Below are 17812 nucleotides of genomic sequence, written 5' to 3'. Positions count from 1 at the left end.
GTCTGGTTCGCGACAGAGGCGTGGCTGGACATTCCAGAAAGGTAGGATGAAGAAGAAAAGAAAAGGAAGAAGAAGAAGAAGCAAAGGAAGGGAATAAAAAGTTGCCGAGTCGGATTCAGGTTGAGCCGAGTCAACTCAGTAACTGTTGAATCTGACCCATTCCTAGGGCATTCCCCATCCAGTAGACAAGGTCAGGAGTCGAGCTCAGGTTCAGTAGGATCAGTGTTTCAGCGTACAGGTTTAGTTCGAAATCAGGCTGCGTCAGGTTGTTACTGAGTTAGCTCGGTGAGACCCACTGAGTTAGCCTCTAGAGGATATTTTTGGGTCTGTCTCTGTCCACCTACAGGGCTGGACGTGCAGTAGGGAAACAACAAAGGGAGATGAAAAAAGGGCGGAAGAAGGTGGAGTTGAGAGGAGCCTGGGTCGGCTATCCAGTCATGTTGAGTTAACCCATTCGCTGAGTTGAATGGAGTGCTTGTTACTGGGCATATGCTTCAACCAGACCAGGGTTGCAGTTGGTGGTGGAACTTCGAACATCAAGCTAATTAACTCTGTTCAAAGGATTTCGACCAATCCGAGTCAAGTTGAATGGGATAAATCCTTTAAGTAGAATTTTAAAGCTTTCTCTAAAGATCTCATCAATCTAATTGCAATTAAATCATAGGCTGCTGATTTTAGTTCCTAAACCTCCCTTTATTAGGTTATTAGGATTAATCCTACACCAAGTTGAGGGGGATTAGGAATCGGTTTACACGCGAGTCCAATTGACTTTGTGAGTAAGTCATTATGTGTGGGTAAAATATCAATTGAGGGGTGAATTGTTGACTTTAGGATTCCTAATTCCTTGTTGTTAGGATTGATCTGAAATAATCCTCCAACAACCAAGAACTTGTCTTGCATTCGAATTAAGTTAGGTTGAGTCCAGGCAACTCAATAATTGGAAAAGTTAACCCCTAAATATTTTTTTTTTAATATTAGAGTTCTATTAGGATTAATCTAGACCACAGGTCAACTGTCCTAATTCTGCATTGAAACCCTAAATATAAGTAATTCAAACCCTAAATTATAATCTCAATCGTAAATAGTGTGCAAAATCAAAATCTAACCAAACAATTTCACAAATCATGATAAGATCCGACTGTAAAGGCGTACGCACTTTCTAGTGACATTATAGGTGATTCGACTAGTACGGTGATGTCTCTTCCCATTCAGCTTTCCGCTTTCATGTTGGATTAAAGGATAATTTTCCTTTATATTTTTAACTGATGATTTATATCTCTATCTTCATGATTACGTTTGTTATTTATCAGAATTAATCCTTGAATCATATGTTCAACATTTATCTAATATGAATACTTACATGTTGTACTTAAATATCTTTTCATACTTGTGAATTGCCTATGGATTTGAATTGCTACATCAATTTGTGCAAAACTCCACTTATATATATATATATATATATTGGGATGTAACTTGATTGATTGCGATTACAATGGACCATCGATCTAGTGACTATTTTATGTATTGGACTAAATGGAGTGTTATTATGGTCCAAATCTGAAAAACATGTAATAGTGTTCTTGATTATGCGCATTCTTATGCAGGGGAGCTGTCACCCATGGTTTCTGGTGGAGGGTTATCATAGTTTGTCTGGATGCTGTAGCACATGCCTTTAGTTGTGGTACAAACCATTGACTATTAACCCGTGTAGGGAATCTAGCTACTCACACTGTTAGTGGCTAATCCGCGTCCCACTTGTACGATACAAACAAACGGTTAGGGAAGTTGACCATGATTTTACCACGTGCGATTATAGTAGACCTCTCCTTCTAGTGTCACTCGTGGAGTTGGCACAGGCTCAAAAAAGGTTTCGTGATTTCGAGATTACATTCCCAATGTAAACTTGAGGCTGGTGACCCCACCATGGAGCGTGTATGACGTGCAACCAGCCGATGAAGGTCATCCCACCGTGAAAGGATGCTCAAAATCCGGTCGATCCAACCATCATGTGGATTTGAAGGCAGGTGGATTGCCTGCGATCGCTGACGACCGCATGAACTTTTTAGCGGTGGGGCCCACCATGATATTTGTGAGCAACTTGTTGTTTCTCGATTTCACAATTCGGTCATGTGGTTAATACGGGTGTGCCAACATTAAATGTGCAGTTCAATTCAAACTGAACGATTATGACCCAATGACCAAGATGGGTAGATGTGTCGGAATGGATTGTATATGAACGATATCCAATAAGATCAGTTTAATTGTTGGGTTTGAATCGCCACAAATCTCAAGAGGTTGGCCCTTGAGCTTGATTGGCAGATTGATTCCTTGTAAGGAGCGTTGTGCAAAGATGAACTAAAAACAAAGCCATTGAAGAGCGTTATGCATTGTTTTGTAGAAAAACAACTTGTAGAAGATTGATGCAACCAAAGCAAAATTACAAAAAAGAAAAAAAAGAAAAAAGAAAAATAAAAGAGCCAAATCAAAATCTAAAAGTTAAAAGAGAAAAACAAGATGTGAGATACAAAGATTTACATGATTTGGCCATTCAGCTACGTCCATGGAGCCACAATACAGAGATTTCTTCCACTAAAACAAGAGATAAAGGGCATAAAGCTTACCTCCCACTCTTTCAGTGTAAAAGGAATCTCTCACTAAAGAATTTCGGCAGATAAAAGAAAGTCACTCTCCCCACATATATTCCCCCTCTACTGACAACACACCTGGAGAGATAGCCCTAGCTTCCAACCTACAAAAATAGGATTCACATGCACACGGAAAGGGGCAGAGAGGCATGTCATTTTAGGAAACCCTTACATGCTTTCAAGCGTATGAATCTCCACCACATCAACCTTCTGCAGTGTTAGAAGAAAACCAAAATAGACCTATATGAGGAGGCAATGCATCAACCCAGTCTTCAATAAAAAGACCTGTTGCCCTTGTTGCTGTTAGACAACCGGCCAAGCCCTCAAAATTAATGTTGAAGCTTCCATGTCCCATCCATAGATGATTCATGGGGCTGTAAGAGATTAATGGATTAGAAGGAATTACATACAGAAGAAGGTTGGCTAACCGTTGTTTTCATACACAAGGAGCATGTTCGACAAGAATCAAGGCCTAATCTCTGGGCAGAGTTACGTTGGAGCCCACCTGATGCATGGCTCAGCCAATGTAAAGCATTATTGGCATGTAGACTCAACAAAATCGTCCCTGCAATTTTGATACTATCCCCAATACAAATTCACATATAAAGGCAACAATACTATAATCAATTTGTTGAAGAGATGCTAATTCCAAATGCCTCATCTTCATACTATGCTTAGGCAGAGCACGTTTACAGGATTTGGGACTTCATAATATGTTCCCCCAACAAACATGCTGCTCCCAAAAGATCAGAACCACCCACTGATCAGGTAAGCAATGCATGCAGCTTGAATGTAGACCATTGAATATCATTTTTCTAACCAGCGGTTTCTTTGCATGTTGGGACCACATGATAAATATCACAGGCTGTGTTCGCGCTAAGGAATATTCACATGGGGGCCATCCTATATCCTGCACACATTCTCCACATTTGTACATATGGTGCATTTCGCTTGAAGATGAGGCATTCCGAATTAGCATATACATCATTGTACAGATGTCCACCATGCACCTAGTGCAGGTGACAAAGGTTAGATTTGACAATCATGGTTACAAAAGGAACCTTAATGGTTGGTAGTTTTAGTTACAGAAGGAACCTTAATGGTTAATAGTTTTGGAGTTCTCAAGACTAATATGAAGACAGATGAGCCCTAATAAGAGACATGGATTTCAGCTTTTGGGGACGCTCTTGGGAAAGACAGTAACCTCTCGGTAAGATTGAGCAGGAACTCCGGCTGGCCACAAACTTCCTCTAGAATGCTAATATCCATTTTTACAATCACAGTTGAGTTGCTGAGCAAAAATTTGACAAAGTTAATTTCATTCTCAGGCTCATCAATCACAGATTTAACTTCAATATCGGTAGGAGTGGGCTCGTAACCATTCACAGGAGTGGGATCGGAACTCAAGTCATAAATGATAATAATTTTGAGGTGCTCAAACAGCTTAAAGAAACAAAGCTTCTGTGACTTCCAATACACCCTTTCATCAAAATCATAGTTGTCCTCCCAATTCAACCGTTGTTGGCTGCGGTAGTTGTGGATCTGGCAATTTCAACAAACGAGAGAGAGAGAGAGAGAGAGAGAGAACCACATCATAAGAACAAAAAAATTCAATATTTTGAAGGCCAAATTTGGGGGCCGTAGATATGCCGGGTTTGGGTCTAGATAGTGTTTTAAATATCGACGATATTGGCTGATTTATCCCACGATATATCTTGCATCCCACTAGTGCGATACGAAACGCATAAGTAATGCGATATATCCCACATGTTCGATCTGGTGAGCATTTTCGAATTTCAGTCCTTCTATTTTCTGTAAATTATGTTAAATTAGTGTCAAATTGTTATAAATTCATGATTTTTCATGTTTTGCATGAAAATTCATGAATTAGGAGCTTCAATTTCTAAATTTGGAGGAGATGGGCTGAGTTGCGAAAAATTGAAAAAAAAAATCAAAATTTCCTAATTTCTTGCAAATCGTTTGCAATCATTATGTCCAAACATCAAATCAAACATGTATGTAACCTAATCTAGTGATTCTTCTTTTGCTTTTGAGTGCATTTCTTGTGTTTCCACACCTCTTCTTACATTTATAAATTATATGAATAGACATTGAATATACTTGTATCAATTCAGTTAGACAACACATAGATTAGAACCCCAATACAAAGAAAACCTATTATGTATACTTATTTTTTGTAATGTTTTAATTTATAAATGTGTATTGATGTCTTTTTTAACAATCACTGAAGTTTCATTGAAATATTCGACCAATTTCCTAATGTTTCCCCATGTTTCCAACAATAGCAATACATTCCACAATACAACCGATATATCCCATGTGATAACCAATATGTATCCGTATCCCAAGAATGTGATACGTAACGTGATACCGATATTTCAAACACTGGGTCTAGGAACACTATAGGAGGTTCCGGATCCGATCAAGTTTGGGTACCCATTGTCTTTGGACCTTGGTTTCTAGTCTGGTCTAGCCATCTAGGTTGCTTAGAGGCATCTGCATATTCAGACAAAACTTGATGGACGAATTGGATCTCACAAACATGCGCCAGGATGACACATGCGTGGTGTACATGGGCTCTCTAAAATGGGTGTGGCCTACGTAGACCTTAATCAATTGTTAGACTAATTTATATATATAGTATTTATCAAAATAATTAATTTATACATTAACATATAATGTTACTATTAAAATTAGGCGGTACTGGCTTGCCTAGAATTTTAATCGGGTCCAAGTGGGTGGACCCAAACCTGCCAACATGACCCAACTTTGAAGGCCGATACATTGGACACAAACCCCGTGGCTGTTCTAAATGGGGTCCAAATATCGGGCTCGAAGCCATTTAGATCAAGATGGGTTCCCTTGACAGCCTACCAAATTTCAGTGGGTCCCCACTATTTTGTGGTCAACTACTTGAGCATGACATTTCATGTGTGGCTGTTTGCTTGGTCTAAGTGCATTACACTTAGATGGACTCAAATACACTAGATGAGACCATGACATAGTAGGGTATCTGAAATAGATCAATTAGTAAATTGTGTTTCAAGTATATACTTTTAATAATCCATAAATAAATAATAAAAAAGGAACATGTTGCAAACTTAGATGCATTTGGACACATCTAAATGCACTTGGATGAACTTACACATATTGAGATCCATTTTCCATGAGTACAAAGCTTCATATTCAATCTGGGCCTCGTCTCTTACTATGAGGCCCAATCTAACATAAAGCTTTGTCCATATAAAGTTGACCTACAAAATGCATATAAGTGTGACTAAGTTCATCTAAATCACTTAAGAGGCACTTATATGCACTTAAATGAACTTAGGCCATGTTTGTTAATGCTGAATTTTTGCACTTAACACTGAATGGGGAAATTTTTCCGTGTTTAGTGGTGTTTGTTAATGCGTTATTAACACAGAAGACGGAAAGCGCTAAGTGGTTTTTCACTGAATTCTTTCAGTGATAGGAGTCTGGCTTAATGGTGAACGCGGAATGCGCTCCGTGATTTTTCATTAAACAAAATTTTTTTGCTTCCAAAAATACCCCTTTTCAAGTTACTACAGAAATTTTTTCTTTTAAATTGTTTGCGCAATACAAAATCAACCTTTAACCTGTGAAACTTCTTTATGCCCCACCATGATTTATGTGTTTGATCCACACCGTCCATCAACTTTTTCAGATAATTTAAGGTGTGATCCAATAAAAAAAGCAGGTCCAATGATTAATTGAACAATAAGGTGGGGATTGAACGTCCACCATTAAAAACTTCTTGAGAGCAGGAGAAGTTTCAGATCAAGTTGATATTTGTGTTTTCACTTCATCCATGTATACATGACCTAATGAATAGGTTGGATGGTAAAAAAACATCACAGTGGCCCTTAGAAAGGTTTCAACGATGGATGTATACATGAATTTTTTAACGGTGAAAATCATTATCCCGCTGCTATTTTTGGTGTGGTCCACTTAAGCATTGGATCTGCATTATTTTTGTGTTCATGCCTTAAAATAATATGAGAAAAGGCATTGATGGTTTGGATGTACAGATACATCATGGTGGGCCCGCCCACAGAACTGCAATGGGCCTGCAAATTTTTTAACGATGAAATTTTTTATCTCGCTGCTATTTTTGGTGTGGTCCATTTGAGTTTTGGATATGATTCATTTTTCTGGAAAATGCTCTAAAATAATCTCGAAAATTTTATGAATAGTGTAGATATTATAAATACATTATTGTGGGGCCCATGTAACTTTGATCTCCTTTGATTCCTACAACAGGGACCTCGAGGAGCGTCTTGCGCATGACACGTATCTACACTAGCGATATAGCTGATGTGTGGTACGGAAACGGATTGGCTACCCCTTAGCCCGGTGGGTGATGGTCAGTGCTGTGTGGCCCCATGATGGATGTGTTTCATCCATTTTTACATATCATTTTTTTCTCCATCCCAAAAATAAGATGGGTATAAATCTCAGGTGGACCCCACCACAGGAAAACAATAGTGATTGGATATCCACCATTAAAATCCTCCTAGGGCCCACTGTATTGTTTATTTGACATCCAATATGTTAATTAGGTCATACATGCCTAGATGAAGTGAAAAAACAAAAATTAGCTTGATTCAAAACTTTTATGGCGCTCCCAAAAAGTTTTCAATGGACAAAGCTCATTCAACGTTGTTTCCTGCATGTATCCCGGTAGATAAACAAATACCTTATAGAGGAAGAGGTAGGGGTGAATGTGCTCAGAATGTTATGGCTATCTGTGACTTTAATATGATTTTTACATATGTTATAGTTGGATGGGAAGGGATGACACATGATTCATGGGTCCTTATAGACGCTGAGCTTAATCCAACAAAGAAATTTATGTTGCCTCGTCCTAATAATATTATATATATATATATATATATATATATATATATATCTATTTATTTATATATATATATATATATATATATATTTATATATATATATATCCTTATTCGCCCATTTTCCTAGGCCATGGACTGCCTGTTGCCTCCTCCGGTAATATATATATATATATATATATATATATATATATATATATATATATATATATATATATATAGCTTGGTAAAATTATAACTTGAAATTTTGCTAAAATGTAATTTGTTTTTATGTATATAAATATTATTTGTTTGATGATGTTTACACTCACACAAGAGGATTTATGGCACCATACCGTAATTTATTTGAATTAAATAGAATAATTTTATTTTCATTTAATAAAAAATAATTTCTTTATAATGTAAAATATATCCAAACAGGAAATAGAGGCAAATGTGTCAAATTAACATACTTCAAACATTTTAGATATTTGTTAACAAACATATTGTTTCAAATTCAGTACTTAATTTTCAAACTTCAGCCATAATTACCAAACAAGTTTTTTGACTTCAGATTTCAGATTCAGGTTTTAGATTTCAGATTCAGCTTCAGATTTCAGATTCAGGCTTTAGACTTCAGATTTAACAAACGGGGCCTTAGACACAGTTAAGATACATTTTATCAAGCTTGACATACACAGCTTTGTATTGGATTCAAGCTATTTACATTCATACATGTGCGCGTGTGAGAGAAATGATTCAAGTACCATGGAACTTCTTTCATTGAATCATTTGTGGGTCCCACTACAATATGTTGATGACATGCACTCTGGCGATCAGACGTGTGACCTTCCATTTCGACATGGGACCAAAAATCATACCAATCCAATAGTCAAGTGGGCTAGACGACAAGGAAATGGTAGTGGGGAACACCCACCCTTGATTTCCTGGGGCGCCCACCATGTTGTGTATATGCTATGCAAACCATTCACCTTAAGCATGTGCCCTATATGAAGGGATCCGGCAGCCACCAAGTCATTTTGACACTCTTGTGGGCCCCAAAGATCAATGGTGGGTGTCCCCTGAATTGGTTCATATCATGTGGCCCACCTCAATTTTGGATCGGACTGATTTTAGGGACCTTGACCTATTGAACTAGCACACATCTGATTGATGGGTCGGATGTCATCAACATATCATGGTGGGCCCCACACATCATTTTTGCCATAATTTCGCTGAAAAGGTCCGCATTGAAATAATTTCAACAATTTAATGAGGACATTCATACATAAGAGAGCACATCTACACGCTACCCATGCCAACATGGCACCCATGTGTGAGACCCAATCCATCAAATGGATGGGTCCAACTATGTAGATGTCCTTATTAAGCCTGAACCCATGTTCAGAAGACCCATGGGGTTCCCAAAGCAGATTCAAGTCCAAGGCTTCAAATTTGGTACCCAGAATTGAACCTGATAGGACCAAAACCTGACTCCTTAAGGCAATTCAGCCAGGTATGGGTACACCAAGACTCGACCTGAACCAGACCCATAAACAGCACCATTGACCACATGTAATTGTTTGGGTAATTACGTACCAGTGGGTTACCTACTAGTTTGTGTAGTCAGCTTCTCAAGCATGACCTTTCATGAGTGTAGCTGTGCTTAGTGATTTTCCTAGCAATTGCCCCTCCATGACCTTAATTTGCCTGCTCACCCATTGGGGTGTGCATGCAATAACTAGGCTATAGGTCAACACTTGGTCAGACTGCGTAGGAAGTGAGTGGTGTCACTTGGGCCCCTACCATGGCCAGTTCCAAGAGCCCAAGTAAAAGAGTAGGCTTGGTGTCTAGTTGGTAGTCGACATAAAACTTTTGCCAATCTATTGTTTTGAAGCCAACCTCAAATTGCTAGGAGAGAAATTATAATGACGGTAATGGAATTCAAAATAAAGGATGAGCCACCTCATAACTAGAAGGGACTGATTCTGCATTAGTTCAACTTCAAGGTGCAGTCCACCCTATGCACCACTCAAATGTCCAACACATGACACATTGGGATAGGAGTCAGATTGCAAGTGAAGTTCACATGTAGTTAATAATTCCTCTGAATTAGATTATTGTTATTGTTTTGTAGTACGACCTCCAATAGAGGTTTCTGGTCCAAATGTAGAATAAGAGTCTCAAGGGAACAACAACTCTTTAGCAAGTGGGCAATGCCTGGGAGCTCCCATTTACTCAATCCTGTCTTCAGATCCAAACGTGTGGAATTCATGGATAAAGCATCGAGAACTTGTAACTCCCTTGAAGATAGAAGCTGCAGAAAAAAAACAAAGAAAAAAAAAAGAGTATAAGAAAAGAAAAACAACAACAACAAACAAAAAATACAAACCTCAATGCAAGGTCTACGTCTAGTTACTGTTAGTAGGATAGACAACAAACTGACCATAAATAAATTGTTGTATAGTTATTTAGGAAACATATCTGTAAATATTATGCTATAATTAGGGGATATAGATGCTGTAATTAGGAGATATTATGCTGTAATTAGGGGATATAGATGCTGTTGTAATTTGGAGATATTATGCTGTAATTAGGATATAGATGTTGCTGTAATTAAGGGATATAGATGCTGTAATTAGAAGATATTATGCTGTAATTAGGGGATATAGATGCTGTTGTAATTAGAAGATATTATGCTGTAATTAGGAAAATGATTTCTATATAAGAAAAGGACCACTCGATTGAGAGTCATTGAGCAAATCTGACATGGTATCAAAGCCATTCTCTGCAACCTTGCCTTTGGTCCAATTTCCGCGGTTCTAGGCTCTGGTTTTCTGGTTTCTTGGGTGCGGGTTCTGGTTTGCAGTTTTTTTGGTGTATTTCGAGAGATTCTAGTTATGGCTAGTAACTCCAACTCAGAAGTCTTTCAAACTCAGTTTACAGGGAAGAATTATGCTACCTGGGAGTTTCAGTTTCAACTTTTTATCATGGGAAAGGAGTTGTGGGGTCATGTTGATGGGAGTGATCCAGTACTTACCGATCCTACGACGTTGGTTCGATGGAAGGTGAAAGACGCTCGCGTGATGACTTGGATTCTTGGGTCTATTGATCCACTGCTTGTACTCAATTTAAGGCCGCACAAAGACGGCTAAATTGATGTGGGAGTACTTGAAAAAGGTCTATCATCACGATCATTCCATTCGGCGATTTCAATTGGAAACTGATCTTGCTGCCTATTCCCAAGGTACACTCCCTGTTCAGGAATATTTCTGTGGTTTTCAAAATCTTTGGGCTGAGTTTTCCGACATTGTGTATGCTGATGGTCGGCCGAGTCCCTCTCTGCTGTTCAAGCAGTCCATAAAGTTAGCAAAAGAGATCAAATTTCAATGAAACTAAGGCCAGAATTCGAGTCTATTCGCTCCAACTTGATGCACAGGGATCCTTCACCATCTCTTGACTTGTGTTTTGGAGCACTTCTTTGAGAGGAACAATGTCTTCTTACTCAATCTTCGCTTCCGCAAGAGAATGCAGTCGCATACGCTGCTCAAGGCAAAGGGAGGGTTCGAGACATGCGTACAGTTCGGTGCTACAGTTGCAAAGATTATAGGCATATTGCTGCCATTGTGCTAAAAAGTTCTGCAGTTACTGTAAATAGAAGGGGCACATCATCAAAGAATGCCCAACACATCCTCAAAACTGACCCGTGAATGCTTATCATGCTACTGCTACTTGCCACACTTCGGATGCGATAACCAGTACTCAAAATCTCGCTCCAGTGTCATCTTCCACTAATGCTACACCTGCCCTTACATCAGAAATAGTACAGCAAATGATTGTATCAACATTTTCTGCTTTAGGGCTACAAGGTAAGGGTACTATACGTACTATACCCTCTCAATCTTGGCTTGTTGACTCCGCTGCATCCAATCACATGACCAGTTCTCCTGATATGCTTAGCAATGTTCGTAAGTACACTGGTTCTTCTAATATTCAAGTTGCTAATGGCCATCGTTTATCGATTAGTGAGGTTGGTGATATCGCACCATCACTTACTAATATTTTTGTATCACCTGGGCTTTCTATGAGTCTTATCTCGGTTGGACAATTAGTGGATGATAATTATAATATTCAGTTTTCTCGTGATGGTTGTCATGTGCAGGATCCGGTGTCAGGGAAGACAATAGCGAAGGGGCCTAAAGTTGGGAGACTGTTTCCGTTATACTTTTCCATTCCTAGTATCATTTCTTTGACTTGTACTACTATCTCCAATAATTGTGAAGTATGGCACAAACGTTTAAGCCATCCAAACAATGTTGTTTTATCTCATTTGCTGAATTCTGGTTCGTTGGGAAAAAAATATTCTTCTTTGCCTCATGTTGTCTTTTGATTGTTCTACGTGTAAAATCGAAAAAAGTAAGATTCTTCCCTTCCCTTCTTCCAGGAGTAGGGCAAAGAATTGCTTTGACCTTGTTAATAATGATATATGGGGCATTACTCCTGTCATTTCTCATGCTCATTATAAATATTTTGTGACATTCATAGATGACTATAGTTGGCATACTTGGGGGGTATATTTTTTACGCTATAAGTTTGAAGTCTTTGCTGTTTTCAAATCATTTCTAGCATATGTTGAGAATCCATTTACCACTAGCATTAAGACTTTACGATCTGATTCTGGTGGAGAATGTCTCATGAATTTCTTGAGTTTCTTCGTTACAAAGGAATTATTTCTCACCGCTCGTGTCCTTATATGCCTCAACAGAATGGCGGGGCTGAGCGCAAAAATCAACATTTGTTAGATGTTGTTAGGACCTTGTTACTTGCATCTTTTGTTCCTCCTAAATTTTGAGTTGAAGCTTTAGCTACAGCAGTATATTTGATTAATAGGTTGCCTTCTAAAGTACTAAATTTCAACTCTCCATACTATCATCTGCATAAACAGCACCCTAGCTTTCTTGACTTATACACTTTTGGCTGTGCCTGTTTTGTGCATTTACCTCTGCATCAATGTCACAAACTCTCTACGCAATTTGTGAAATGTGTCTTTATGGGATATAACTTATCTCAAAAAGGATTTGTGTGCAATGATGCTTCTTCCAATAAATTTCATATATTTCGTAATGTCGTTTTCTATGAGCATCAATATTTCTTTCTTAGTTCTATTACATTATCTCGTACAGTTTCTGTTCTTCCTCACTTTGATGATTTGATGTGCTCTCCTAAATGCTTCAAGCCTGGTTTTGTGTATGAATGCCGTCGACCAACTCTACCCCTTCCTGAGTTTGATTTGCCACCTGATCCCATTTTGCATCCTCCTCGACGATCTGGCCGTACTTCTCATCAACCGAATAGGTATGGTTTCCCTTATACCTCCTTCACGGCTACCTTATTAACTGTGTCGATTCCTAATTCCTACTCACAAACTAATAAACATGAGTGTTGGAAAAAGGCTATGTAGGAAGAACTTCAAGCTCTTCAAGAAAATCAGACTTGGGATATAGTCCTTTGTCCTTCTCATGTCAAGCTAATTGGATGTAAGTGAGTTTTTTCTGTGAAACTTTGGCCTGATGGGTCTGTGGACTGTTATAAGGCTCGTTTGGTTGCCCTTGGTAACCGCCAAGAGTATGGGGTTGACTATGAGGAGACCTTTGCTCCTGTCGCTAAAATGACCACTGTGCGTACTATTATTACCATTACAGCCTCTCAGGGATGGTCCCTTTGCCAGATGGATGTGAAGAACGCATTTCTTCATGGTGATTTACAAGAAGATGTTTACATGACACCTCCTCCTGGCCTCTACTCGTCGTCGACGTCGAATGTGTGTAAGTTGAAGCGCTCTCTGTATGGTTTGAAACAGGCTCCTCGGGCTTTGTTTGATAAGTTCCGAGCTACCTTACTTCGATTTTCTTTCATTCGAAGCCAGTATGATTCTTCGTACGACTTCTGTTGGTATCGTTCTTCTTCTGGTTTATGTCGACGACATTGTCATCACTGGGACTGATTCTGCCCTCATTGATCAACTCAAGCAGCATCTTCATGATTCATTTCATATGAAGGATCTTGGTCCTCTCCGGTATTTTCTCGGTTTGGAAGTTCAGTCTGATTCCTCTGAGGTTTTCCTGCATCACCATAAATACACGGAAGACTTGATTTCCTTGTCTGGTTTGCAGGACTCCTCTTCAGTGGATACCCCTTTGGAAGTGAATGTCAAGTATTGACGTGAGGAGGGGGATCTCCTTCCTGATCCCATAGTGTTTCGACAGTTAGTTGGTAGTCTCAATTATTTCACTATTACATGGCCTGACATCTCCTTTGCTGTCCAGCAAGTCAGTCAATTTATATAGTCTCCTCGCCACCTTCATCTTGCTGCGGTCCGCCAAATTATTCGATATCTCCGGAGTTCCTCTCACCGTGGCTTGTTCTTCTCTACTAGTACTCCTCTTCGCCTTGTGGCTTTTAATGATGCTAACTGGGCAGGATGTCCTGATACTCGCCAGTCTATCACTGGGTGGTGTATGTTTCTTGGTGATTCACTTATCTCTTGGAAGAGTAAGAAACAGGATCGTGTTTTCAAATTTTCAACCGAGTCCGAGGACCGTGCCATGTCGGCAGTCTGCTCAGAGGTTATGTGGCTACATGGCTTACTTGCTTTAATAGATTTTCCTCAGTCTACTCTCACTCCTCTTCATGCTGATAATACGAGTGCTATTCAGATCACTACCAACCCCGTCTATCACGAGCGTACCAAACATATTGAGGTGGACTGCCATTCTATTCGGGAAGCTGTTGATACTCGGGTTATCTCTCTTCCACATGTCTCAAGCGACCTTCAGATAGCGGACGTCTTCACCAAAGCTATGACATGACTACGTCATTAGTTTCTTGTTGGCAAATTGATGCTTCTTGATCGACCAACATCAATTTGAGGGGGGATGTTAGTAGGATAGACAACAAACTTACCATAAATAAATTGTTGTATAGTTATTTAGGAAACAAATCTGTAAATATTATGTTGTAATTAGGGGATATAGATGCTATAATTAGGAGATATTATGCTGTAATTAGGATATAGATGCTGTAATTAGGAGATATTATGCTGTAATTAGGGAATATAGATGCTGCTGTAATTAGGAGATATTATGCTGTAATTAGGAAAATGATTTCTATATAAGAAAAGGACCACTCAATTGAGGGTCATTGAGCAAATCTGACAGTTACACCCTGATCCATATCTCAACTGGTAGACTGAGTGAAGATACCTCGTTTCAACACTTTGAGGACTTGGTATCGATCCCTAGTGGGGTGGCTAACAATGGAGCGTGTGTACTGACATGGGTGTTTACTAACATGCTAACCCAAAAAAAAAAAAAAAACGTCCTATGTCTAGTTGCCCACTTCCTATAAGGCATCATGCAGTTCACTCATTCGAGGTGTTTATAACTTGTTTAGTTTAATATACTTATGAACAATGAAACAACTGACTTTTACAAAGAGATGAGATATCCTACACACCAGGACTTAACATAATCAGTACTGTCAGCAAGCTGCAGCTTAGGCCAACCAAAATCAGTAGTTTGAAAGGTCTGGCCAGGACCAGTTCAAAATCCTTGCTCAACTCAACCCAGGCCAAGCCCATTGAGCAGTAATGTTCATCAATATAAGGAAAAAGGTAAATGATGGTGGCAGCACTCAGTATGGCATGAAACAAGAACCCATGCTCCAAAAGAACTCTCAGGGATCATAATAATAAAATGTCTAAAAACACATACCTGAATACACCAACTACATAATTTAAAGTCCTTAACATGTCGAAGATCTTCAAGAAGTCCCTTCAATGAATTGATGTTGTGTTCATAGCACTCATGGCAACCATTATAAAGTTCTTCCTCATAATCAATGCTGGCCTCGACAAGAGACTGTAAGTTCTTTATACGATACTCTCTCGGCGGCTTGTTCCCAATTAATTTCAAGGACAACAGATTTGGGGCATAAATCTCAATCTTAGTAGTCATATATCCCATATCATCAAAACCATTTCCAAAAGCAATGTAAAGGTCATCATAATCATGATCATCATAAAAATGATAAAGGTCAGAGTCTATAACTGTTAAGCTATGAAGCTGCTGATTTTCAACAAAGATGTCGAGATTCTGTGCAGAGCTGCGGTCTTTGACAACAATGTCTTCCAAGAGTGGACAATTGGAAGTCAAATTTTTTATCTTGTTAGCAGACAATATAATCCGTGTGAGATAGAGAGTTTTGAGAGAGCTAAAACTCATGGAAGCAGGTGGGTCAAGAGCAACATATGTCAATGATAGTGTCCTTAACGATCTACAGTTAAGCATAAACGGAGTCCACTTACGTTCATCATAATCCTCAACCTCTACAAATGTATTACCTTCGCAGCAAAGGCCAAATCAAGTTCCTCCACACTATGGTCAACTGCAAAATGGATCCATGAACTAACTTGTGGAGGATAGTGGTCTAGTTCTAGAGAATCAAAATGGACACGAAAATACCGAACCTTCGAGCCAGTATGAAGAGATATTGATTTATCGATAAAGGTGGTACTGTATTTGATAGTTCTCAAGATCCTCTCATGAGAGGGTCCGAAGTTGAAATCCATCGTAGTGATGGATGTCCATACATATCTCCATCTTCTCGACAAGAAGCTTGTCCTAAGCACATCCTCCATGTGAAGGAACGATAGGATGTGAAGAAGCAATGAATCGGGTAATTCACCGATCCAATCACAACCATGTTCTTCAAAATTCTTTTCTTGGATGTTGATGTTATTCTCCATTGACTCGCATCTACAGTTTTCCAATTCATCTACATTTTCGTACCTCCTTCGGGTAAATCGCTAAGTTGGTCGTTGGTCTCTGCCCCTGGCCAATGCATTTCATACCACCTTCTCTTCAACCTTCCCGTACTGTTTGTTCTAAGTCCTCTGCCATCAGTTTCAAGCTTTTCCTCTCCAACAGAAAATACCACCTGTTAAATTGGCTCAATGACTGATCAAAAAGATCCACACAATGAACTCAATGAGGTACAAGCCATGCTCCACCACTCAACGTTACTTCATCTAATGAGAAAACAGTTTGTGTCCAACTCTATCCATGCCTGTAAGTTCCTTGCAACAAAAATGCCAACGTAAATAGCAAAAAGTACACAACTAGATATGCATTAGTAAAGGCTGCTTTTGGATGTTTGATTAAATTGAATGGCAAGATTCGAATTCGACCGAAGAGTCAGTTACCAAAATGGGGTGAACTCCACACTCTTCACGATGGACTAACCCCCAAACTGCAAGTATTGTTGTTTTCAGTTGTGCAGAATTGCAATTAGGGGTCTCGTTCTCATTACAAACTGAAACGGCACCACCCCATGTTTGTCATTCCTTCTTTATGAATTGAACGAACTTCAATTCAGTACAACTGACCACCACATGCACCCTCATGCTTATTAAACAACGAATTTAAGATGAATGCGAGGAAGTAATATAAGTAGTGCTTTGAGAAGCAAACATGCACACTAATAGCTTATTAGTACGCCTAGAATTAAATGAAAAGGACAAACGTTTAGTTCTGTCATGCAACTAGAGAAGCTAACAAGGATTCCATTTTCCAGTACTTTGATATGCATTTTTTTCTTCTTCTTTGCCTATTCATGTAGATTCTGTGTGTACAAGTCCTTTTGGTTATTTATTGTATTGATCATATGATGAAAGTAGTTAGGATAAGGCTTAGATGATGATGATGATGATTGTATCAATTCATATCAAAGAAATAGATGCCTTAACTAAGGCTGTTCAAACAGGTATAAGGTCAACTAAACAGTAATCCCATAGCAATTTGGTTATGGAGTTTGAGTTCAGGGGAGGTATCATGGTATCCCCATCATCAGGTCACCAACTTCCTCAATTTTCCACATTGGGCAAGTAGTCAACCTCCATACAAGGCCTTACAATTTTGTGGAGACATGTGTTTTTGGTAAATAATCCCCTAGGCTTTGTCCCTCTGACCCCCTTTTGAGGGGTGTCCAGTGACTGAGGAGGTCAAAGACCAAGAAGTGAGTTATTTATACTAAACATTCTTCTTATGGCTAGATACAATCTCCTGGTCCCTTGAGGAAAGGAAGAAAAGAAATTTACATTCTTCCAGAGGCACACATTTTCCTAAAGTTGTAGGGCTATTTTGTTGAGTTCCTTAGAGAGAATTATCCCATACCCCTAGATATTCTCCAACTACCCACATGTGTTGGTTTTAGGGCATAGGTACCCTTTTGTTG

General features: G+C 39.0%; 1 protein-coding gene across 2 annotated transcripts; it reads right to left on the bottom strand.

The window, feature by feature from the left end:
* Positions 1–3693: 3693 nt before the first annotated feature.
* LOC131236494 (putative F-box protein At3g58960) lies at positions 3694–15869 on the bottom strand. Of its 2 annotated transcripts, none has more exons than XM_058233728.1 (3): positions 15292–15869; positions 9663–9836; positions 3694–3895 (listed from the first exon to the last, which is right to left on the bottom strand). In XM_058233728.1, exons 1-3 carry the CDS (start codon positions 15865–15867, stop codon positions 3773–3775), a joined length of 873 nt encoding a protein of 290 aa, XP_058089711.1. In that variant the 5' UTR covers positions 15868–15869; the 3' UTR covers positions 3694–3772. The 2 variants fall into 2 exon arrangements, with proteins under 2 accessions (XP_058089711.1, XP_058089700.1); XM_058233717.1 differs by having other exon boundaries at positions 3694–4187; positions 15292–15859.
* Between the last annotated feature and the right edge of the window lie 1943 nt (positions 15870–17812).

This window comes from Magnolia sinica, chromosome 1, assembly GCF_029962835.1.
Source record: "Magnolia sinica isolate HGM2019 chromosome 1, MsV1, whole genome shotgun sequence".
NCBI lineage: Eukaryota > Viridiplantae > Streptophyta > Magnoliopsida > Magnoliales > Magnoliaceae > Magnolia > Magnolia sinica.
Note: the sequence above shows the minus strand (reverse complement) of the source record. Positions and strands in the feature narration are given on the sequence as shown.

Bases quoted from the DNA above. Each gene is read 5' to 3' on its own strand.
- LOC131236494 (XM_058233717.1), bottom strand. From the start codon at position 15,801: ATGAGTTTTAGCTCTCTCAAAACTCTCTATCTCACACGGATTATATTG. The intron at 9,837-15,291 runs GTATGTGTTTTT...TTTTTTCTGCAG, and splicing joins TATGTAGTTGGTGTATTCAG to CTTCTATCTTCAAGGGAGTT. The intron at 4,188-9,662 runs GTCGTACTACAA...TGAAATTGCCAG, and splicing joins ACCAGAAACCTCTATTGGAG to ATCCACAACTACCGCAGCCA.